Source organism: Euleptes europaea, chromosome 5 (assembly GCF_029931775.1).
Source record: "Euleptes europaea isolate rEulEur1 chromosome 5, rEulEur1.hap1, whole genome shotgun sequence".
Lineage (NCBI taxonomy): Eukaryota > Metazoa > Chordata > Lepidosauria > Squamata > Sphaerodactylidae > Euleptes > Euleptes europaea.
The window spans coordinates 88739209-88764296 of record NC_079316.1 but is presented as its reverse complement, the minus strand read 5'-3'; the positions used below and the strand labels follow the sequence as shown (position 1 = coordinate 88764296).

The 25088-nt window shown below is 47.2% G+C and overlaps 1 protein-coding gene across 2 annotated transcripts in view; it reads right to left on the bottom strand.

Moving 5' to 3' along the window:
- Positions 1–334: 334 nt before the first annotated feature.
- Positions 335–25088, bottom strand: part of DNAJB12 (DnaJ heat shock protein family (Hsp40) member B12) — a 41553-nt gene continuing 16799 nt past the window's right edge. The window contains exons 4-10 of one of the 2 annotated variants that reach the window (XM_056849438.1): positions 21181–21366; positions 17701–17820; positions 16687–16766; positions 12660–12769; positions 4251–4423; positions 2329–2480; positions 335–446 (exon numbers count right to left, since the gene is read on the bottom strand). In XM_056849438.1, coding sequence (XP_056705416.1) covers positions 2359–2480; positions 4251–4423; positions 12660–12769; positions 16687–16766; positions 17701–17820; positions 21181–21366 — 791 coding nt within the window. In that variant the 3' untranslated portion in view covers positions 335–446; positions 2329–2358. The remainder of the gene's footprint in view (positions 447–2328; positions 2481–4250; positions 4424–12659; positions 12770–16686; positions 16767–17700; positions 17821–21180; positions 21367–25088) is intronic. The other variant, XM_056849439.1, reaches the window with a different exon arrangement.

Here is a 25088-nt window from a genome sequence, read left to right as displayed (position 1 = left end):
AGTTAATTCTAAATTAAATTATCCTGCTTTTAAAATTGATTTTTCTTTACTCCTACAGATCTTCTGATTTTGCCCACCCTCTTTGAAGTGACCGGTGAAACAGCAGAAGAGAGTCTGCTTCTGCTTCCCCTAACCCCCGCTGCCCACAGCACCCCACTCTCGCAGGCTTTTAAGAGAAGAAAACAAAGACACTTGGCTCTCAGGATTCCTGGATCCTGAAAGAAGCATGACAGTGGATAGCGGAGAAAGGAAAAAAGGGCGAGGAGTCTTCCTTCTGTTCTAAGAAATGTCCAGATCTGATGCTGGAGGGGGGTGGGGAAAGGGGTGGGGGAGGGCAGTTGTGCGTTGCCAATTCTCCAATTCCATTTTTAATTTAAGAGCGGATTCTTTAGACTGTCTCCTTGGCTCAGTTCACTTCCTCCAAAGTCTGCAGGCATTTGAAGAGTCTGAGAATAAAAACAGCAACAGCCATCAATCTCCAGCATGTGAGAAGGGACAATAGAAACCCCACAGGAAAAAGCCCCACACACCCTCTTTCCAGCACCATTCAACAAGCCATACAGTAGACTGGAGCAACTGGAAATGCAAATCTGCCCATTTAACATTTATCCTCTCCCTATCTGACAACAGCTGCACTGAGAAATTCCCAGTAACAGCATGTGGTAAACAAACCATACAGGTCTCTCCGCTTCCCAGGAGGAGGAGGAGGAGGAGGAGGAGGAGGAGGAGGAGGAGGAGGAGGAGGAGGAGGAGGAGGAGGAGGAGGAGGAGGAGTTATCAAAATAAGATGGCACATTGGAAGAAAGAGAAACCTCTAAGGAAGAACATAAGAAAGGCCCTGCTGGATCAGACCAAGGGCCATCAAGTCCAACAGTCTGTTCACACAGTGGCCAACCAGGTCCCTCTAGGAAGCCACAAACAAGACGACTGCAGCAGCACCATCCTGCCTGTGTTCCACCGCACCCAAAAATATAGGCATGCTCCTCTGATATTAGAGAGAACAGGTATGCAGCATGACTAGTATCCATTCTAACTAATAGCCATGAATACCCCTCTCCTCCATGAATATGTCCACTCCCCTCTTAAAGCCCTCCAAGCTGGCAGCCATCACCACATCCTGGGGCAGGGTGCTCCACAATCCAACTATGCGTTGTGTGAAAAAATACCTTTTTTTCTGTCTTGAATCTCTCGCCCTCCAGCCCCAGCAGATGAAGAGTTGGTTTTTATATGCCGACTTTTTCTACCACTTAAGGGAAAATCAAACCGGCTTACAATCACCTTCCCTTCCCCTCCCCACAACAGACACCCGGTGAGGTAGGTGGGGCTTAGAGAGTTCTAAGAGAGCTGTGACTAGCCCAAGGTCACCTAGCTGGCTTTATGTGGAGGAGTGGGGAAACCAATCCAGTTCCCCAGATTAGCCTCTGCCACTCATGTGGAGTGGGGAATCAAGCCTGGTTCTCCAGATCAGAGTCCGCTGCTCCAAACAGCCGTTTTTATGCACTATACCATGCTGGCTCCAAGGAGCAAAACAGCGGCCAGCGGAGACAGCCACCACCAAGAGCAGGGCTCTCCAACAGGTAGTTTGGCAGCATTCTTCTCCTTAGAAGAATGGTTGGTGACCCCTTCTGCAATGGAACACCTGTCTAAGAACAGCCCCCCCCTCAAACACATGTGCATGCGTCCACACAGTCAAAGCTCTGCTTTGGAACCCAGAAGAGTTTGGGGCTGCATTAGATGGACCAGACATGTCTTAAAGTAGCTGTTGTGCGGAAGACTTCATTGCATTATTGTGAAGGGAACCTGGGAAAACCAGCATTCTTTCAATGCAGCCAGCGTGTATTCAATTTATATGAGTAAAACCTGACAAAGAACCTCAATGAGGTGGTAAACCAGGGAGTTTTTGCTAAAACGAGCCCCCCGCCCCCCCGGTAGATCTTCAACTCTCCCCTCATGCTGACCCTGTGATTCCTTGTCCCTCAGGAACAGTATTGGGAGGGGGCATTTTGAGATGCAGTGTGGGGGGGAAGGAAGCAAGGCAGACTCTCCCCACTGAGGAAAACCTCTTTCAGCAGTTTTATTTAGGACTGCATTTGGTTTACTATCAGTCCTGAGTGATGACTTTAAATTTTGGGTTTGTAATTTATTTAATTTTATGCGTTTTATCAACGTTGCAAGCCGCCTTGTAAGCCAGGCAGAAGGAGGGCTTCTTGATCAAGGGATGGGCGTGCCAGGGAAGGAGATGAACATTCCTTCGGGGCCAAGTCTAAAAATAAGGACAGCTGTGCCTTGCTTCGGGACCACAGGAAAGAAAACGCCGCCAGCTCTTACTTTGACCTCCACAGAGCCCTTCCACATCAGCTATCCGTGCAAGGACGCCTGCACTTCCGACAGTCTGCTGCAGCTTGGCGTGCCCATCTTCTGCGCTCTTTGATACAGGTCTGAATCTCCAAAGTAACGTGCCCGGTACAGCAAGCCTTCCTCTATATAGATATTTTAAAAAGCCAAATTACTGAAACGATCGTCAAGAATTCCAGGAAGTGCGACATTCACTTAAGCTTGTGGGGAAATTTAAGAAGCTACCCTGGGAGGAGAGATTCTGCCCCTGCAAATCAGGGGACTTAGAAACTATTGAGCGTGTCCTCCTGAACTGCAATTTTTATACGTTACCCCGTTCGAAGTTTACTGAGCCCCTCTTATCGAGTATGGGACCTGACAGGACAGGAGAAAGGATTGAGGCGCTCCTACAAGGGGATAATCCTTCAATCACTCTTCAGGTTGCGAAATTTTGCACGGCAGCAATGAAAATTCAACACCATAGAACAGTCTCTTAGCCCGATTGACAGATGTGTCTCGGTTGTAATTTTTTCCTTTTAAGTGTTATAAGACCCGGACTGTAATTTTTTGCTTGCAAGAGTATTTTAGTCCATGTTTCCTGTTTTATTTTGTTTTATCTGGCTAAGGGCCGCAAATAAATTATCTATCCATCCATCCATCTATCCATCTATCTATCTATCCATCCATCCTATCCAATCTATCCCATCCATCCATCCATCTCTCTCTCCCCTCCTCTCTCTCTCTGAAGCTTGTGTAATACCCCCCCCCCCCGGCAGAGATTTCCCCAGAACTCCATGGCTATAGGGCCCACGCTCCCCTTATCTCTCCCATCTTGTCATGGGCCATCTTGTGCAGGAGGCTCCAACCAAGTCAACAAAACAAACTGTCCCAGACGTTGAACTTGCTGAGATAAACTGCAATAACTTCTACAGCAGGGTGAAAACCAGCAATGGGAAGCTTGGTTATCACCACTGAGGGCCCGTCAGAAATTCCCCAGGCCACAATTTTAAAACATCTCTCTGCGTGCTCCAGGATGGCATCAGCAACTCTAGGGTGTCACACTACAGATCTGGATACTAAATACTGTCTAAAACAGTTGAGAACCACTTAGTTATGGTATCTAAACACACCAGGCAATTTAATCAGCGCTGCAGTTGCTGACTGAATCAGACCTGCAAATATATGTGTAACTCTCAACTTGCGTCGTTTGATAACAGCCTTCCTTTGCAGGAGCGTAACTGAGCCCCAGTCCAATGGTAAAGACTAACAAAAAGCATGATACTTCTGAAGACATTAGCTCTGACTCACAAAAGGTCATGCCAGAATAAAATTTGGTAGTCCTTTAACGGGCCACTGGACTCTTGTTTAGTTTTGCTGTCACAGACTAACACCGCTACCCTTCTGGAATTATTTTGTAGGCATAGCTTGCCTTTTTGAAAGTGTGCAAATGCTCTCCTGCTATGGATAATGCATCTTGGAGAGCTTGCTCCCTCTACAAAGGACAGAGAACTGGGAGCTGATGAGCCAGATCTGAATCTTAATCAAGGTATCATTACTACATGTGCCTTGTAAGGAAAATAAAAAAAATATTTTCAAGCTAGAGTTCCACAAAATAGTGTTACATCTCTCCTCTGGATTTGGCATGTAAAACATATGGATTGTAATATTATATGGATTATATATTTGTGCCAAATATTTCATCTCTGCAAACTGCTACTGCTGGAAGGTAAGAACCATTATAGAACCTGACTATTTGCAAGGGAGTCAGTTTGCAGCAAAAGATACTTCTAGCCTCCAAACCGCTGTAAGCCCATCCAGTCAGAGATGTCACTCTTCTAGAACATGCATCGTGTGTCCCAAGGAGAGCTAAATTAACTGGGAGTGTCGTTTTATTTTTTAAAAGCTGGCTCATTTACTCTGTTGTTTTTCCTTCCAGCAGTTATTTCTGAGGTTTGCAATGTAGTCGTCTTCCACGCTCCTCTCCACGTTCTTCAGGTTTGTGCCAGTGTACTCCTCTGCAAAGGTCTCAGCTACATAGTAGGACACTTTCAAGTGCTCAGTCGCTCTCTTGTGTATGTGGCCGACAGACCTGGTCAAGAGGGTGAAAAAAAAGAGAGAGTCAAGAATCACTAGAACAAAACAGGGAGCTCAAAGGAAGAAAAGGCTTGCCTCCCTGAACGGGCAAATTGCCAACCCAAAACCAGGGGCTCAATGAACACACTCCGGCCCTTGCAGCTGGCAAAAAGGGCGCGTGTGTCCGGGAGTGTGCAGGTCACAGTACGCGTCTCGTGGGCTGTGTTCAGTTTGGTAGGTCCCAAACTGCTAAGGCCAACTGCAGATCAGTCTGTGAGCAGCAACATTCGTGAGTTGCTACGTACGCACAGATCAGAGAAATTCTGCTTGAGCCGAATCCACAGCCTGGAATATTCCCAAAAGGAGAATGTCAAAGTTATCCAGTAGAAGTCCATTTGCCACCCAGTAGGATTTTAAAAAAGGAAAATACTTGGAACAAAAAATAGCACATGCAATCTGGAACACGGGAAGGTTACAATTTTTGACGCCCCTCTATAGATCCTAACATTTTCATTTTTTTTTTTTTTTGCCCACAACTCCTTTCCATGCAAGTGCAGAGCACTCCTAAGGAGTTATACCTTCTAAATACACTGAAGCCAGTGGGCTTGGAGGTGTGTAACTCTGCTTAGGAGCACACTGTTAAAGAACTGTCATTCATCCTAAAAACACTAAACAACAACCTTCCATTCAGGACCATCAAATCTGAATTCACTCCCATGTAGATCAAGCTGATGATAGTAAGATCAAATTGTTGTTATCCTCCCGAGATTCTGAGACTATTGAATCTGTGGCTAATTTTTTTGATGAAATTGTTAAGAGGCTGAGGTTAAATGATGTTTAGAGCGTTGGTTTTATTTGATTGACTGCTTGATGGTATGCCAATAAAGGTATTGACATTGAAATTGCATTTACTCCCAATATGGGTCCCAAATGGAACATACACACCAGATTTGTTTAACGTGGCTGGCAACTGGAGGACCGCTAGGGTTGCTAGCTCTGGGTTGGGAAAGACCTGGAGATTTTAGGGGGGGAGCCTGGGGTGGGTGGGGTTTAAGGAGGGGTGGGACCTTAGCAGGGCATAATGCCACAGAGTCCACCCTCCAAAGCAGCCATTTCCTCCAGTGGAGCTGATCTTGGTTGTCTGGAGATCAATTCTAATAGAAGGAGATCTCCAGGTGCCACCTGGAAGTTGGCAACCCTAAGGACATCAGGCCCCTTCTCTCCCCACTTGGCAGCCAATCCCAAAAGCAGCAGCTTGGGTTAACCAGAAATGAGCAGAAGGTGTTATTACTCTGAAAAGAGAAAGGATTAATCTGCTAAGCAGCAGGAGAGCCGGCTAAAATATGCTGCCGGAGAGATCACTTTTCTCAACAAAAACTCTTCCCTAATTGTCAGGGTTCTAGAACACATAAAAGCTGAGCCATAATCCCTTGTTAGGCTTCTCCGAACTTAATATTAAAGAGAGAAGCAAATCTTTCTTCCCTAAAAGTCAGGGCCAGCCGTCTCTTGGAAACCACAGCCACCATTCACTTTCCTAGTGAATGCTGCGCACACCCTTGGCTTGATGCACTGGAGAACATTTTACACCAGCCATTACGACAATGCAGAAGAATGGACCCATCGCGCTCTGCAGGAAGCAACAGCTGTAGCTTCATCCTCCGTTAAGGCTCCGACTTGCACTCCGTACCAATGCCAAGCGACTGCTCTCTCTTCGGTCCAGCTACAGGGGAACTAACGTTAGGAGGCACCACTCCATGCATCACGGCATTCGTTAACAACCAGCCACTGGTAGACCAAGCATCCCACCAGTGTGGAGCCTTCATAGCCAGGAGAAAAAGGTTTTATCTTGATTTAGCTCGTAGATAACGCTTTCTCACATGATGCCGGAGTGTCCCCATTTTATACTCCAATGTGACCAATGGATTACTCCATTACTATTACTCAAGTATTGTCGAAGGCTTTCAGGGTCAGAGTTCATTGGTTCTTGTAGGTTATCCGGGCTGTGTAACCGTGGTCTTGGTATTTTCTTTCCTGACGTTTCGCCAGCAGCTGTGGCAGGCATCTTCAGAGGAGTAACACTGAAGTGTCCTTCAGTGTTACTCCTCTGAAGATGCCTGCCACAGCTGCTGGCGAAACGTCAGGAAAGAAAATACCAAGACCACGGTTACACAGCCTGGATAACCTACAAGAACCATCTTCAAGTACTTAAAGGGCTGTCATATACAGGTTGGTGCCGAGTTGTTTTCTGTTGCCCCAGAAGGTCGGACCAGAAACAACGGGTTGAAATTAAATCAAAAGAGTTTCCATCTTGACATTAGGAAGAATTTTCTGTTAGAGCAGTTCCTCAGTGGAACAGGCTTCCTTGGGAGGTGGTAAGCTCTCCTTCCCTGGAGGTTTTTAAGAAGAGGTTAGATGGCCATCTGTCAGCAATGCTGTTTCTATAACCTTAGCAGATGATGAGAGGGAACACATCTTGGTCATCTTCTGGGCATGTAGTGGGGGTCACTGGGGGTGTAGGGGGAGGGTAGTTGTGAATTTCCTGCATTGTGCAGGGGGTTGAACTAGATGACCCTGGTGGTCCCTTCCAACTCTATGATTCTATGATTCTAAGACCAGTGGGTCATGGGAGCTAGGAAGGAAAGTAAGTAAAAAGCTTTTATAAGGGCAAGATGGCAACTGCAGGTGAGGGTGAAGCATTTCCATCGGCCAGAGAGATGGGACTCCATCACTCTTGGAGGTTCCATCGGCCTTGCCATCTATCGCCCTGCCTGGTCCCCCCCCCTCCAAGATCCCTTCATTCCTATCCTGTTTGGAGGGGTTTACATGGGGGCTCCCAAGCAGATGCCTACACTGGCAGGCACTGAGCAGACCTGCCTGGCTTGGACAAAGTCGCAGCGATTGCAGGCCCTCAGACTGCGGCCCAAAAGAGCAGCCCCCAAAGCCAGAAGGGCTGGCGGGACTTCCAGACCGCTGCTCCTTTTCTCCTGCTCCAAACAGAATTACCACCCCCCAACATCAAAACTCAACGATTAAAAACATTTACATAATGCCTGCAACACATCGCTCTGCTGATGGTGAACTGCAGCCTGCGAGTCCTTTCCATCACGCCCAGAAGCATCTTTTTCTCCACACACGCCCAGATTCTCCTTTTATTTAAGTTACTTATTTATTAATTGTCCAGTTCAACCCTCAACCTGAAGAAAATCTTGAGGGAGGCCAACAGCTTGTTCGCTGCTTGATCCGCCACATTTTGGTCCTGCCCTTCCTCTAAGGAGCTCAGGGAGGCTGAAATTGTTCTCCCAATAAAACCCAAAATTAGTTTCAACAAAATGTGGTAACGCTAATTTGCTCAAACTGACTGACAAGGCTCCCTGCCATTCTTACAATAACACATATTTCTGGTGGAGGAATTTTGGATTCTCACCTGCAGCAAACCAAAATCTCTGACCGTATCCCTACCCCATGAATATTGTGTGTAAAGAGCCGTCAAGTCGCAGCCGACTTATGGCAACCCCTTTTTGGGGTTTTCATGGCAAGAGACTAACAGAGGTGGTTTGCCAGTGCCTTCCTCTGCACAGCAACCCTGGTATTCCTTGGTGGTCTCCTATCCAAATACTAACCAGGGCTGACCCTGCTTAGTTTTTGAGATCTGACGAGATCAGGCTAGCCTGGGCCATCCAGGTCAGGGCCCATGAATATTAGGTGGTGGCAATTGGTAAGAAGGGAGCCAAGTCTATCATGGAAGAGCATTCTACTTTCTCAAGGGGGCTTGTTTGTGTAGGAGATGATTTACAGCGAGCACTAGATTGATCACTTGGAAGCGCTGAGACGGCTTCTGAAGGCCTACCTTTGTAGTGGCAAGACGGCTGGCAAGCTCAGCTTCCCAGATTTCCCTAAACAGCCGCCAGTAGGGTGAAAAGCCCAGGCAGCAAGTCACCATCACCTCCTGCTGGCCGGTGCCTGTGCTACAGCTTCAAGGACAAGGGCCAGCTGAATGCGTTTGTTACGTTCTGTCACCGAGGAAGCAGGTGGGATGAATGCCAAGAGGCCTGCCATTTGGCTGATGCAGCTAATCTTCCTGTGATGAGCCAACAGTTGAACTGATGCATTTGGCTTCCTCTGACTGTTACTTAAGTTTCCATCCAGTTCTTTATGGGGGGGGGGGGGGAATATATAGTCTTATAAAAACGAAAAACGAGCTCAAAGTCTGAGAAAGGTGATCGGATCAGGTGCTGAGACACAAAAGGACATGCTATGCATTGGAGGTTCCATTTCTCTCCCTGACCCAGGGAACAACATAATCTATCCTGAAGTATAAACAGAAGAAGAAGAGTTGGTTTTTATATGTCGACTTTCTCTACCACTTAACGAAGAATCAAACTGGCTTACAATCACCTTCTCTTCCCCTCCCCAGAACAGACACCCTGTGAGGTAGGTGGGGCGGAGAGAGTGTGACTGGCCCAAGGTCACCCAGATGGCGTCATGTGGGGAAACAAATCCAATTCACCAGATTAGCCTCCGCCGCTCATGTGGAGGAGTGGGGAATCAAACCTGGTTCACTGCTCTTAACCTCTATACCATGCTGGCAGTACCATCCATTTATTTATTTGATTTACAGGCCGCCCTTTCCTGGCCAAAGTCAGGCTCAGAACGGCTCACAACCTTTTAAAACCATTTAAAATCAACCCATAAATGACATCGCATTTACAACTAAAGCTATGTGCCTTCACTATAGCAGCAACAATATATCTGTAAATAATACCACAAGCAGCAATTAATACTCATACCAATTTGCAGGAGGACAGCAGAGGAAGGAAGAAGAAGGGGTGTGTGATAACAAAGCAGTAATTTCAAGCTTTACGATTACTGGAGTAGAAGCAGCTGAGAGATAGCACACACACAAGGCTCAGAATGCCCCCCCTCCGCCCCATTTTGCCAATACAGATAAGCCTATAACCCCAGGACATGCCTACACTGAAAGGGAACATCCTTCTCTTTAATAGAAGTTAAGAACATAGGAACATAAGAAAAGCCCTGCTGGATCAGACCCAGGTCCATCAAGTCCAGCAGTCTGTTCACACAGTGGCCAACCAGGTGCCTCTAGGAAGCCCCCAAACAAGATGACTGCAGCAGCACCATCCTGCCTGTGTTCCACCGCACCTAAGATAATAGGCATGGTCCTCTGATCCTGGAGAGAATAGGTATGGATCATGACTAGTATCTATTGCAACTAGTAGCCATGAATACCCCTTTCCACCATGAACATGTCCACTCCCCTCTTAAAGCCTTCCATGTTGGCAGCCACCACTACATGCTGGGGCAGGGAGTTCCACAATTTAACTATGCGTTGTGTGAAAAAATACTTCCTTTTATCTGTTTTGAATCTCTCGCCCTTCATCTTCAGCAGATGACCCCGCGTTCTAGTATTATGGAAGAGGGAGAAAAACCTCTCCCTGTCCACTCTCTCCAAACCATGCATAATTTTATAGACCTCTATCATGTCTCCCCTCAGCCGCCTTCTGTATTTGCATCTGTATTTTTTTTTCTTGTAAGATGTTGTATTTCTCCATTTTCACTGGTCTCAGAATCTGTGACTGAGCGTCAAACAAAATAGCAAACAACTCTCTCCCCTCCCTTTTCTTGCTCAAGTCCCAAACAGAAGGCTCCAGCTGTTTCCCTCTGCCAGCCCCAAGTGAATAAGAAAAGCTGTATATTACACCTACGTCATCTTGCAACAGGCCCTTCCCGAAGAGCAGAGATGTCACTAGCTGACAAAAAACCTCCTGAAGATCCGGCAGAGAAGCTGCTGTGTGGGGCAGCCTGGAAAGGCAAGCCGGCGCAAGCGACAGAACGTGAAAGCCCACACACGAACAGCGATACCTCTAAAGTCCACCTTCAAGCTTCAAAATTCAGTATTTCAGAAAGTCTGCACTTTGGAAACGTGCTGGTGCCAAACCAGAAAGTCTGATCCTGAAAAAGGAATACCCCAACACTTTCCCAAAAGTGAACATCTATCAAAGAGAATGTGTGCAGTAGAAAATGTGCAATTTAAAATACAACCCGTGGAATGTCAAACAAACAAAATACAATTTAAACCTGAATTTGTAAGTTTAAGCCGAGTTTAAGTTCCCCCACCCTGATATAGGTCCACCATTATACACATACAGGCATTGGCTTGAAGCGGAATAACTTCTCTCCCTCTGCATAGCCAGTGATTCCGCTAACTTTCCTCTTTCCATCTCATCTTACTTCCCCACCACGGAGGCATGCAAAATGCTCCCGATCAGCTCATGAAACTGATCATTTGGAGGTACCAAAGCTCAGTGGTTACAGCACTTCACATGCATATGGTTTTGGGCTCAGTCCCCAGCTAAAGGATCTCAGTCGGCTTACACTGAAGAGCGGCAGCCAAGCAGTACCACTCCTGCTGGACCAACAGCCTGTCTCAGTGCAAGGCTGCTCCCACATGTTCATATAAACACCTTACAACTAAAAACAACAACACATGCTAAGGTTTGAGCCGAGTCACCCTCTCCCATGCCACATGGCTGAAACTGCTGCTTATATTGCGAAACCAGAAGAGTTGGTCTTTATACCCCGATTTTCTCTCCCTTTTAAGGAGTCTTAAACCGGCTTACAATTGCTTTCCCTTCCTCTCCTCACAACAGACACCTCGTAGGTAGGGCTGAGAGAGTTCGGAGAGAACTGCGACTAGCCCACGGTCACCCAGCAGGCTTCATGTGCAGAAGTGGGGCATCAAACCCGGTTCTCCAGATTAGAGTCCGCTGCTCTTAACCACTACATCACTACACCAACAGAGAGAGATGTTTGCCCTCCTCCAGCCAGGGGGAGATCTTCTAAGTAGAAGAGAGCAGATCCCTGGAGTTCTGCACTCCATGAAACAGGTGAGGGGGGGGGAAGCACCCCACTGAACCCTGCCTTGCCCATCACTTCTCCGATTTTACAGATAAGCTCTGCAGCCTCCCAAAATGTGGAACAACCTTCCCAACGATACGCATCATCACACATGAGATGAACTTCCTGGCTGGCTGCTGCTCTCACTGGCAAGCCACTCTGAACAGCAATTATGGACACAAAGGCCAATTGGCATTTCAAACGCTGCTCCCCTCTCTCTCTTTTTATTGTCCTACACAGAAGGTACTAGGGGAAAAAAACTAGAATGAAAGAGAGAAGCAACATTCCTCTTGGCCATATGTTCTGGTCCCGTATCACCCCCCTCCCTTGTAGTTCTCCCCCCCCCCCGGAAGTGCAGGTGGCAGGAAGGAGAGATTGGGTTGACAGCTGGGAAAGGGGCAGATGGCACCCGTCCTGGGCTCAGATCCAGCCCATGCATTGCCACTTGCCAACCTCTAAAGCAAAACAAGCATACACAGAGAGGTCCATTCAAAAACTATGTCCTTGGAGTGTATCTAGCACTTTTCCGGATATCGTCATCTTTGATCATTAATCAGCTGGTAGAGCTGGTCTCTGCGCAATGAGAACTGGTTATCTCGGCAATGCGACAGCAAACGGCAACCTTCCAAACGATAAGAAAGAGGCCATCACTGCAGGGCCCCAAGTATTAATTCCCCCCCCCCCAGTACTGAAAGATAGCTGGCCGGAGTCACAAGCCTCCACTGCTGGGGGGAGAGAAGCAGAGTTCTCTTCACACCCCTGCTCGGGCAGGAAAGGTCATTCCGTGTTTGATTCACTGAACTGTGATCCTAGAACTCCATCGACATCATCTCAAGGTGTACAAAAAAGAAAGGCACAAACAGTTCCACGCAGGAAATGGAACGTGATGAAGCGTCAGCCAACGGGGTTTGGAAGAGAGTAACTCTGCTTAGAATTGCACAGCAAAGCACACGACATGATAAGGGGTCCACATTCATCCCCGCGAAACGGCATCCTTATCTAGAACGACCAACGTGGCCAGATTTCTAAGTTCACAGGAGGCACGTGCTGAAATCGCCTGGCCTGGCAACTTTTTCACTCAGGAGCCAAGGATGCTGAGGCTGCACAGTCTCTGCTACCCGATGCCTGAGCCTTTCCCTTGGCTCTTATCTCAGCAGGCATCAGGTAGTGCCAGGAGGCAAGCACGGGGAACATACGGAAAGGAAGAAAAACACCACGTGGGAAAGAACATCTGCAACGAACCAGAAACTGGCAAAGAGGCTCTTTCCTCCTAATTCCCTCCCCGGGCACTCAACAGGCCCAGGCTAAGCGTGCTGAAGGAGGTAACCGGAACTCACGGTCTGTGGCTCAGGCTGTACGGTGGACTGGAGACCATCATCTGGCTGAGCGCGGACACGATGATGAGGATGAGGATGGGCATCAGCTGGACAAACAGCCCGAGGCCACCCTGGGGAAGAAGGGAGGATGTCAAGAGGACAGGCATTCACAAAACGGATCAACTCCCGCATCCCCCCAACTTTCTCCCCCCACAATGGGGGGACCCAAATGGGCTTACATCAAACCCCTCCCCTCCATTTTATCCTCACAACAACCCTGTGATGTGGGTTAGGCTGAAAGTGTGTGACTGTCCCACGGTCACCCAGCAAGCTTCCACGGCAGAGTGGGGATTCAAACCTGGGTCTCACAGATCCTAGCCCAATGCTTTAACCACTGCACCACACAGGCCAAATCTATCCCCGCTGAGTTCTGTTGCCTTCCCCTCCCACACTCCCATTTTCCTTTCCTTCCCCCCTTAGAAGCTCCTTGATTTATACATCTTGAGCAGCATAATTCTAAACCTATTGTTTAAGGGATAAAAGGACTGAGATAAATGTAACCTTAGGATTGCTGCCAATGTAACCTTAGGATGGCTGTCACTTAATAGAGTATTAGCTCAGACACAGAGTTACTAGTTCGATCTGTTAGAAGAGGAATAATATATCTTGATCTTAGATCCTTATAAAAATAACATTCTAGTAGCATTCTAGTGTGCGAGAGAATCAACAGAACCAGAAGAATACATGAAGGTCCCTTCTGAATATGGTAGGTTCATGTATCTACCTTGCATAACTATAGAAGGGTTAGCATTCAGTCTAGCAAGAAAAAAAGCTCTTAAGAAACGAGGAGTTGTCAAGAAATAGGTATAAACAGGCAAGCAACGTTGGGGAGGAATTCCAAAAAACTGAGATGAGCAAACGTGACAAGCACAAAATGATGTGCTGACAAGCACGAAATGATGTGCTAACATAATCAATCTCTTTAATACACTTCTTTATTTCAGAGAAGGCCTCTGATTTCCCAAGATCTCTTACCATATCCCACAATATGCCCATCAATGACAATTTCTCATAAAAAATGTTTGCCATGAGGATCAATACAAGTCATGTCTCAAAAAAACTAGAAATCCCTGTGCTTAAAATAACAGCCGAAATTGTAGCTTAAAAGAAAACAACCATGCCCTTGCTTCAAGAGACATTTGGCCAAACTCGGAACAAAGGACAACACCAGCGACACACCAAGGGGTATTTAACTGAAGCACAGGATGATCTATAGACTCATTATCAGCAGTTATTCAAATAGCAGCACCAAAAGTAATTGGAATAATTTCTTGTTTGAACACTTGAATAGCTCCAGGTATATATTTTTCACCTTTGGTATAAAAATAATTAACAATTGCCCCAACACCAGGTTTTATTTTATTAGATACAGCCTTTTGGTGGAAGTTCCAGCTCAGATTATAAGAGAATACCAAGATAAACAAACTCCTTAACCTGATCAACAACAGTGCCATCTAGTACCCAACAGAAAGACAGCAGTTTTCTCTTGTTAGAGAAGACCATAATCGTTGATTTATGGTACTTATTGGAAGACCTTCCCTAAAGAATACTCAGAATTTTTTTTTTGTAATGGTCTTTGCAATCCAACTCTTGAACGAGACAAACGAACTGTGTTGTCAGTGTAAAGCAAGATTGGAATACTATGGTTTGCTAGCTTTGGTGGGTGACAAACCTCTTGAAAATTTGCCGCTAAATCATTCAAATATAAATTAAATAATAAAGGAGCTAGGAGGCAAGCGTGTCTAACTCCCTTGACCAAGTCAAAAGGCCTGGCCAATTCCACCTTCAACTTCTCTTGCGAGGCTACTACAATAGGCCAGGCGGGCCACCATGTTTATTTTTTAATACTGTGCGCATATGGGCACATGCCACATAAGAAAGAACAGCCACTGCATGTAAGCGCCACCATATTTTTCATGTATGGCCTCCACGTGATATTATGCACGTGTGCACTAAAAAAATAAAAGCATCCTTGTGCACGTGCAGAGCATCAAAAAGAAGCCCCAGTGGGAGAACTGAGTGCGTGGGATGGGGCTGAGCTGCTAGACTGAGTGACACTGGCCACGTGGCCAGAGGTTTCCATCGCCAGGTAAAATATCTTAGTCAGATTTATGGGCTTGCCTTTTTGGCTTGCAGGGTGGGAACCTTTGATCGTGATAGGAACATCTGCACTCCCCGATACCCGCACACTACTGATTCAGTTACTCCAACTAGCAGCAGTCCTCCAGGGTCTCAAGCGGAGAAAGGCCTTTCCCATATCCGTCTGCCAGAGATCCTTGGAAAAAATCAGGGGAATGCTCTACAACTGAGCCACAGAGCCTCCTTTGTTTGCAGAGTGTTTGAGAGCCAGTATGACACAGTAGTTAAGAGTACGGGGAGTCCAATTCCAAAATTATCATCTTAATTCCATATCAGAAAAAAACCGGGAAGGGGAGGATTTATCATTTTCAATAACTATCAGGAGTCTTCTTATTGTTCCAGAAAGTCACGTTGGGGAAACATTTCAGTTTTGATAAATATTGCAAAAACACATACAATTTAGTGAAAACGGTAGTCATGACCTTTCTGATCTTGTAGGTTATCCGGGCTGTGTAACCATGGTCTTGGTATTTTCTTTCCTGACGTTTCGCCAGCAGCTGTGGCAGGCATCTTCAGAGGAGTAACACTGAAGGACACTCCTCTGAAGATGCCTGCCACAGTTGCTGGCGAAACGTCAGGAAAGAAAATTCCAAGACCACGGTTACACAGCCCGGATAACCTACAAGAACCAACATATATACGATTAAATAAATTACATAAAATGAAATAATTTTAAGAGTGTCGGGCTAGGATCTGAGAGAAACAGGTTCAAGTCCACATTCTGCCACGGACGAACACAGGGCCGGTCTCTTGTCGTCAGTCCAACCTACTTTACGTGGTTGTTGCTTACAATAAGTGTGGGAGGGAGAGTGATGTTTTCTCCCACTGGGGAGCAAAGTGGTAATATTAATAACTTTAACAATGTTTATATGGACAGAAAATGCCCCCCTTTGAACAGCTAAGAGCAACATGGCGCTCTGGGCCAGTCCGCTACTTTGCAGTTAAGAAGTGATCACATTTGGGAAGTGGATCGAGAAGCGTAAAATGCCCGACGGCCCTTCATTATGCTCCAAAGGCCAAAGTCCATAATCCTTCAGATTTTGTACTCTGTATTCAACAAACTTGGTTGCCAGAGAGCACTTGAAAACACCCACTGTGAATGAAAACACCCAGTTTGCTAGACAGCTTTCCCCCAAAGGCCAAAAGGATTTCTGAAAACTCAAAAGGCACTGGCAAGTTTAGGGGTACTGCTTAAAGATTCTTGCGGCTCCAGAGGACTCAACAAATCGGAGGATGACGTTGGGCCTGGAAGCATCACCCTGTGGATGAACAGATAATGGAGGAAGGATGCAGAAGCTGGAAGAACCTTCTCACATCAAGCACCAATGAGCCACATGTGCTGCGGGGGTGGGGGGAGAGGGGGTAGATGGAACTGGAATTCCAACAGTCCTTTTTCACATCAAAACCATTTTTGGAAGGCGTATTTGGCGGATTCGGTAATATTAGCATATCAGAAGCTAAGCAGGGTCAGCCCTGGTTAGTATTTGGATGGGAGACCACCAAGGAATAGCAGGGTTGCTGTGCAGAGGAAGGCACTGGCAAACCACCTCTGTTAGTCTCTTGCCATGAAAACCCCAAAAGGGGTTGCCATAAGTCGGCTGCGACTTGATGGCACTTTACACACACATACATAAACAAGGCAGTTGCTCACTCATTATCTCTTCATGCCCAGAAATCTCAGACAATGTGAGAGAGGGAAAGGGGAGGCAGCGCCCCCTTGAGCTAGCAAAGTGAAAAAATTAACAAAACCAGTTAGGATACAGGAGCACACAGGCACACTGTTTTACTGAGACACTTCTGTGTGATCTTGAAATATCACGGATTTCTCCACCTCCTCGCTGCAACTTACATCGCCCTGGTGTTCTCGTCTGTCTTGCCTCTGGTGATAGGTATATCGCATCCTGCCGTTGCTATATACATGAACGTTACCTGTGGGCAAAAGAGACTTGTGAGGGACAGTTGGAAACATCCTATCAGCTAACTAAAGGAGGGTTTTAGGATAGGACAACAGGAGGGGCAACAGAATGTAAAACATTCCATGCCTGGAATGCCGTTCCGTCAGGTGACTGACTGCAGTGACAGCTGAGAGGAGGACAGGGAGAGGCCCGTAATGAATCCATAACGACCGAAGTAATAGGCAGGACTGGTCAAAAGGCTGCGATGGGAAAACCAGGTTAATTAAACTACCTGAATTTACATTAGGTTGATTCCTATGGCTCCCTTTTGCTCCACTGGAAGAGGCTCTTTTGTCAGAATCCCACCCCACTCTCAGATCCTGAACACAACGCATGAAACTAAGCTCCATGGAGATCAGCAAAATGTCATGTTATGTACTGTGTTTAGCGCCAGAGGATTCCTCTATTGACAAGTAACTAGTTGACACCTGGGGTTGGCTGTTACTGTCAGGAAAGGAGACCAAAACTCTTGGTTAAACTTCCTCACCAGTACTGTAAAAAACACGCAGTTGCTGAAGTGTCCAGACTATACATATGGACGCAGTTCAAACCATGACAGGAATGCGTAACTAATCCTATTTTAGTTTCAAGACCATGGTACAGAAGTACTGGAGAAGTACAGGGCACAGGTTGTTGTTGTTGTTTTTAAACTAGGATCTTCCACAATCCAAGAGGGCTGCCCACAGTTTCAGCTGAAAGCCGTTTGCTCAGGAAATAAGTGGGTTGGTGCCGACAGCACTCCTCACAAGGGGATCTCAGGGGTCTCCTGGTCCCTGTCCATCTCAGAGCCCTCTCCCTGTTGACTCCCACCGTCTCCACCATGCAGCTTTTCCTGCCAGCTGCCATGAGGCCACCCCGCTCCCTCAGTCACCAAAGGATTCTGCCCCCCCCAGGGGTTCCCGTCTCACGTGGCTCTCCCCGGCGTTCCCTGCAGGCAGACTCCACCACTCTCGGAGGCTTCCTGTTGCGGGCAGGGGCGCAGCACTCCCAGGATCTTCTTCCTTTGGGCTCTCTATTAAGGGTAGGGCCTGCCGGGGAGACTCAGGTAAGTACGACCCCCCCTCCTCTCCCTCCAAGCCCCGGTTTTCTCTTCTTGGGAGGGCCCTGGAGGCTCCACTCTGCCTCTGGTGCCTTTTCTCCTTCCCTGCCTCTTGGGCCTCTATCTGCCACGGCCTGTCAGAAGCTGGCAGAGGACCAGCCAGACCTTAGGAGAGGGAATGTGAGGACGAAGGTCTTCTGGATGGGTACCCTTGAACACAGGAAGCTGCCTTATACTAAACCTTGGTCCATCCAAGTCAGTATTGTCTACTCAGACCGGCAGCGGCTCTCCAGGGTCTCAGGCAGAGGTCTTAAACATCATATACTTGCCTAGTCCCTTTAACTGGAGGTGCTGGGGATTGAACCTGGGACCTTCTGCATGCCAAGCAGATGCTCTACCACTGAGCCACATTCCCTCCCAAACCATCTCCTCGGCTCTCTCAGCTGGCCACCCGTGACTCCGTCGTGCCTCTCTCTCTGCAGGGGTCTCCCACAGCCAAGCGCTAAGACATGCGGGGCCACAGAGTGAGTGTTCTTAGGGATGCCAACCTGCCAAGTTTCACAAACCGTGACGTCAACCACAAAGCAAGCAAGGTTAAAGGCCACGCTGGCTCACTGATGGGTCTGAGAGCCAAAAGCTTTGGAAGCTGGAGATCAGAAAAGCCATGCATCAGGCTGGGCTCCGGCTTTGCTCGCCTAGAGGGCATGCTTAACCCCATCCAGTGGGCAGCCTGAGCCCCAATGGGAACTTGAGACTCTCAGCCTTCCAGCTCCTCCATGCTTCTGATTGTGTCTATGCTTAGGATGCACAGGAGATGCGGAGACTAAAGAGTGCATCTGTATATTTGCTGACGTTTCAAAACTGAACATGCACGTGCGCTCTTTGGCTTGTTTGTAGAGTTATGCAGCAATTCTGGAGAAACACTGAAAGCCGTTCTTGTCTGGGCAACCTACATGGGTGCCCTTTCTCAGAGATGTGATGATGCTAACAACCCAAACACCACATTAGTACACTAACTCCAGTGCATATTTATACTATTATTTTGTTGCTGTAAGTATGCCTTTTTTAAAAAATACTCCTTTTATTTCCTACTCAGCAGCAGGCTAGTAACATGCTCAGTGTATTTTATGCCTTGGGGATTTGTGAATTCACATACTGGATTTGTCTGCTACTGATTTTGCTCTCATATCTGCAAGGCTTTCCCAGCGGAACAAACTCCAGTTTTATAGCAAGTATGTTCAAAGCAAATAAAACTTTTTACCAAGGCCTGGTATCTTCTGCCTTTAGGATAGACAATAAAATACAATGGGGTGATCTCTCCCACTGGTAAAAAACAAAGAGCACCGAGACGTTAATAAGTGGTCACTGTCCAGATAGCAGAAAGAAGAAGAAGAGTTGGTTTTTATATGCCAACTTTCTCTTACCACTTAAGGAAGAATCAAACCAGCTTACAATCACCTTCCCTTCCCCTCCCAACAACAGACACCTTGTAAGGTAGGTGGGGCTGAGAGAGCTCTAAGAGAGCTGTGACCAGCCCAAGATCACCCAGCTGGCTTAATGTGAAGAAGTGGAGAAACAAATCCAATTCACCAGATCAGCATCCACCGCTCATGTGAAGGAGTGAGGAACCAAACCCGGTTCTCCAGATTAGAGTCCGCCACTCCAAACCACCACTTTTAACCTCTCAGCAACCATGCTGGTTGCATAAAAGCACCAGAGACTTGATGTTCTTTTTTTAATTAGAGCAGAGCTGGCAATTTTGAACAGTTCCTGGGTTGCAAAGTCTCTATTTTGCGTTTCTGGCATGCAAAAGGCTGGATTCAAAAGCGGGACACTGCAGAGCCCTGGTTCAGCAGCAAAATTAACCCATAACTGACTCTAAGCTGGGAAAACCACAAGCCTCACTGCAACCGGGGGACAAGAGTGGTCTTCACAGAGTCTACAGCCACAAATGATAACATCACAGTTTCTGCTGCTGCACTGGAACTGCATAAGCCAAACTCAGAGCACTGATGCAGGGTCTAAATCTTGGTATCAGCCATTACAGAATTGAGGGTAGCAGGTCACAGGAAGTGACAGGATACATTGATCTGTTACACCCATGGAGTTCTGAAAATGCAGGAATGGTCAACCACGGACACCCCCCTCCCCGAGCCTGAAGAAGTAAAATCCAGGAAGAAATTTACCTGCTCATCTGCTGGTTGCATGAGCCAGGCCTGGACGTTTCTCTAGAGTTGGTTTTGGCAATTGGAGGCCCACTGAGCCACTCCCTAAGACCTGCCACCTTGGCAAAGTTGAAACTTAACTAAAAGAAGCACACTTTTTAGTTTTTATTGCAGGCAGATTCTTTGAATCGATTTAGGTGATCAAAGAACTGAGATATGCAGAGAAAGGGTTGTGGGTGGGACCCTCCAGGTTTTATTCTCCCAGCCTTCGGGAATCATTGATCAACTTACTGCACTTTACAATGCAGACCACGAACCGCTATGGACAGAGAAGCAGGCACAGGGAAGGTCCTCCTGCAGAGCCTCCAAAAGACCCAAGCAAAGGAGCTAAGCCACATGCTGCAGGAGGCGACAACCCCTTTCCAACTCCACACCTTCCAACTACGTCAAATTGGACCTCCCTGGCCCTGAGTACGATGATCAGTCATCATCATAAGGGACGACGCTGGGGAACTCCACCTCCCTTTGCCGTGAGCTCTGACGGGCAAGAAGGGAATCCAGTGGCATCTGCCCTTGGCTCCCTGGCAGACAGGAAGCGCCCTTCCCTCTCCCTTTAGCTCTGCTCTCAGGGAAGTAAAGCCTCCTCTGATCACCCCATTGGTCCTCTGGGGAATCCTTTTCATTCAAGGGCAACCCTCTTCCCAGCTGAAGGGTGCAGACGGGCTAAAGATGAAGCTGCTTTAAGTCAGGCACTTCAGGTCACCTTTAAGGATATACAGCTTGACTGGGTAGGAACCACTTTCCTTTCTGCAGTGTTGAAAAGGAAGGGGAAATGCTGCCTCCTCAAAACTGGCTCCAGCACCACCACCACCCAAAAAAAGACCAACTTGGCTATACAGCTCGCGAGGGACGACCACCAGGTCCTCCTGTCTCTGATGATGCTATTTGCTGACATGTCTGGATGGCTGTTTGTCTAGCATGTGGAGTCCTGGCTCTCTATTAGCTTTGTAAGCCTGGGACCTTTCAGTCGGTACTGGACAAACAGGGTAATCTCCGCTTATCTGCAAGGTGCTAGGGTGCTGGCATGAGAATGAAGAGAAGAGCCGGCTGAGCCCTCAGCCCCCCCAGCAGGTACTCCCCCCTCCCCCACCACTTCAAGATGGAGTTAAAACTAAAAGGCTTACTGGAAGGAAAACCACCCCCAAAGAACATGTTGAAGAGGTCCTCGGGGGAAATGTCAGCCTCGAACCCTCGGTGGAAGTCCGGAGGGCCGTGCCCGTGCCGCGTGGGGCTGACTTTTGCCTCTCCGAACTGGTCATACTGCTTCCTCTTCTCCGGGTTGCTCAATACTGCGTAAGCGTTACCAATGGCTGAAAGGGGAGCAAGAAGAGGAGAGTTAGTTGTTTTTCCCTGCAGGAGACAGCTCAATCAGTAAAGCCAAAGCCCAGAGATGAAGCTGTCGGGTCCCTAGTTCAAAATTCACCCCGTTAACCGGGTGACCTTCAGCAAACAGCCTTCCCAGCTTCAGCTCACCCACCCCTCCATCTGCAGAACAGGGATGTTCACGGAAATCTGTCCTACAAGGCTGTTGCAAAGATGACCAACAGAATGTATGTGACGTATCCAAACAGCACTTAGGAAAATGCTATAAGAACAGCAAATGACAGCAGTCACTCTTCCAGTGGTCAGGTAGTAAAGATTTATGGCCTGATCCAACTTTTTTTTTTGAAAGCTAAGTCTTAGACCAAAGCATTTCAAGGATATGTGCAACTGAAAAGATGACCGGGCCTTCTGAAGCCAACAATCCAGGCCTTTTGCTGAATTCATGCATCCTCTTTGTCACATGACAATTGCAGCTATCACATGACAGCTGGTGCATGTGCGCCTGCTCACATTATTTATACTGGCATCTAAGCATTGCTGCCCCTCAATTCAGACAGCCCAATGGCATCATCCATGGCTGGAGCGCACCAGTTTAGACTACAGGAAGGGGAGCAGATGTCATCCTCTTCTCTCACATGAAAAAAAATAATCCCTGCACACAGAAAGCCACCATGACAATTAAAAGGTTTTCTTCCTAGCTTTGAATGAGCAGGGAGGATTTTAAATTTTGGCTTTATTAAAGGGAGAATTCAAATGTCTGGTTCCACCTATCCACTCTAAAGTAGTCAGGTCCAGCAAGATAAGCCAAACGGAGCTACTGATTCTTTGTTTTGTTCCTTACCTTAAAATGAATGAGGGTCTAACCTGGGAAGCTAGAAAACCTCACTGGCTCTTAAATTGAGAATATGCCTACAGTGAACTTGAATCAACAGCAAGTTCCACTTGGTAAGAGCATTGGATTAAAGTCAGGGAGAGCTGTGTTCAGACCCCAGCTCTACCATGAAGCTCACTTCAGGCTCTCTCAGCCTGGGACAGTCTCTCCCTCTTTCTTTAATTTAAGGATACAAATGGTGGCAGCGAGAATCATATATGCTAGCCTGAGTACTTTGGAGGAAGGACAGAATAAGAATATATTATTATTACTATTAGCAGCAGCAGCAGCAGCAGCAGCAGAAGTAGGACTTCAATGTGTAGCCAAGAGAAAATCATGTAGATGCACTGAAATTATAATTACTTCACATTCTGGGATTTTCCTGAGAACTTATAGTTTATTTTCCTCTTTCTTTCCTCTCTCTCTCTCCCTCTCTCTCACACACACACACCATTACACCACACCTGTAAATTACAATATTAACTCCTCTGCTGATCTATCTGCACAGTCCAAATCACGAACACAACACATTAAAAATGAAAATTTCCCTGGAAAAATTACTCTCACCAAATGACACGCAGAGAAATGCAACCAAATGCGAGAGGGTTACCAAGCTCAATTTATCATCAAAATTACGACAGAACTCAGGTGATGAAATGCCAAGTGTTGGGCCCCTAGGCAACCTTAAACAATGCTGGGACTGGGGATGGAAATTCTTCCACCAGATTCAAGGTGATGTCCTCAACTCACCTCGCAGTGACCAAAGTATATCCCTTCCCCCTTTGGACATAACTATTTCTCAGTTCCATTTGCTCCCTCTTCCAGGAAACCATGGTACTAGACTCCATGCCTCGCCCCACAGTTCACCGATGAAGCAGTAGCAGGATAAGATGAAATTGCTGGAGCGATGTCAGCAATCCGCCTCCTCGTGAAGCCCAACCAGAAGGGCGAATTCACAATGGCTTGCATCCCCCCCTCACTTTCTGCAGAAGGGGGCAACTTCCACCAATTCTCCCTCCTGCCGCAGATCCTCCACCTTGCCCCCGCCCTGTGAGGGTCCCCTGGCCTCCCATCGGGGGGCTTTGTGGGCTGCAGCAGGAGGGAGGAGGTAGGGAAGGTATTCCACGAACACAGGCTTCAATTTGCAAGAGGACCTTTCTAGAGCAGGACTTGCCTGGTTCTGCCTCCTGCAGGGGTCTAGGGGGGCCTCCTGAAATTCTGGTGGGAGGTGGGTCAGCAGACTCTGGCAAACGGGGGTAAAGTGGTCAGCAGGAAGGAGAATCAGCAGAAACCACTGCCCTCTCTTCCAAAGAAGCACCCATAAGTGGACTTGCATGGTCAGATCCAAGCCACAGTTATGAATGCTCAAGGTGGAAACAACCAAAGGGAAAAACCAAAGGCACACAATATCTATACCGTTAAGGGTCCTTTCAGCACAGCCCTGTGCAGAGGTCCTCCAGTTTCAACCCACTGAAATCTAGGTCCTTGGACACGACTGTCTCTTCATGGGGGTTATGACATCAGTTCTCTTTCAGCCCAAGAAACAAAAGGGAGCACGAACAATTATATCTTCGAGAAGTATCTTCTAAGACACCGTAGGGCTGTTTAGCTTGGAAAGAAGGGGGTTAAGGGGAGACATGATAGAGGTCTATAAAATTATGCATGGTTTGGAGAGAGTGGGCAGGGAGAAGCTTTACTCCCTCTCTCACAATACTAGGACACGGGGTCATCTGCTAAAGCTGGAGGGCGAGAGATTCAAAACAGATAAAAGGAAGTCTTTCTTCACACAACTCATAGTTAAATTGTGGACCTCCCTGCCCCAGGATGTGGTGATGGCTGCCAACTGGGAAGGCTTGAAGAGGGAAGTGGGCGTGTTCATGGAGGAATATTCATGGTTACTAGTAAAAATGGATATTAGTCATGATACACACCTATTCTCTCCAAGATCAGAGGAGCATGCCTATTATATTAGGTGCTTTGGGACACAGGCAAGACGATGCTGCTGCAGTTGTCTGGTTTGTGGGCTTCCTAGTGGTACCTGGTTGGTCACTGTGTGAACAGACTGCTGGACTTGATGGGCCTTGGTCTGATCCAGCATGGTCTCTCCTATGTTCTTATGTAGCCACCAGCTCATTTAAAAGCTTTCAAAAGGCTTCTCATGCCTTTATCGAAGAGCCAGTGGGCACAGTGGTTAGAGTGTGGGACCAGGACATAGGAGACCCAGGTTCGAATCTCTACTCTGCCATGGTAGCTTGCTTGGGCCAGTTACTCACTCTCAGACTCATTTACCTCACAGGGTTAATTGTGAGGATAAAGTTAAGGAAGGGAGAATGTTGTAAGCTGCTCCCCTACTGGGGAGCAAAGTGGGGTATAAATATTTAAATACAATAATAAATAAACGTAAAATAAATTTGGGTTGGCTTGCTGTGCTTAAAACAATGCTGCACTTGGAATGTAAAGTATTATACCTGCTTTGGCATTCAAAATGGATAACCTAAAAATGTCATCAAGCAGTGATGTCCCAAAATTGTCAGGTTGACATCATTTGCCAAAGTGTACATGCTTCTACTGTTCTTCAATGATATTAACAGTGTAAATGCAACTGGAGGATCCCCGTCGCGCACAGTGGTAAGCTGCAGTACTGCAGTCCAAGCTCTACTCACAACCTGAGTTCGATCCCAATGGAAGTTGGTTTCAAGTAGCCGGCTCAAGGCTGACTCAGCCTTCCATCCTTCCGAGGTCGGTAAAATGAGTACCCAGCTTGCTGGGGGTAAAGGGAAGATGACTGGGGAAGGCCCTGGCAAACCACCCCGTAAACAAAGTCTACCTAGGAAACGT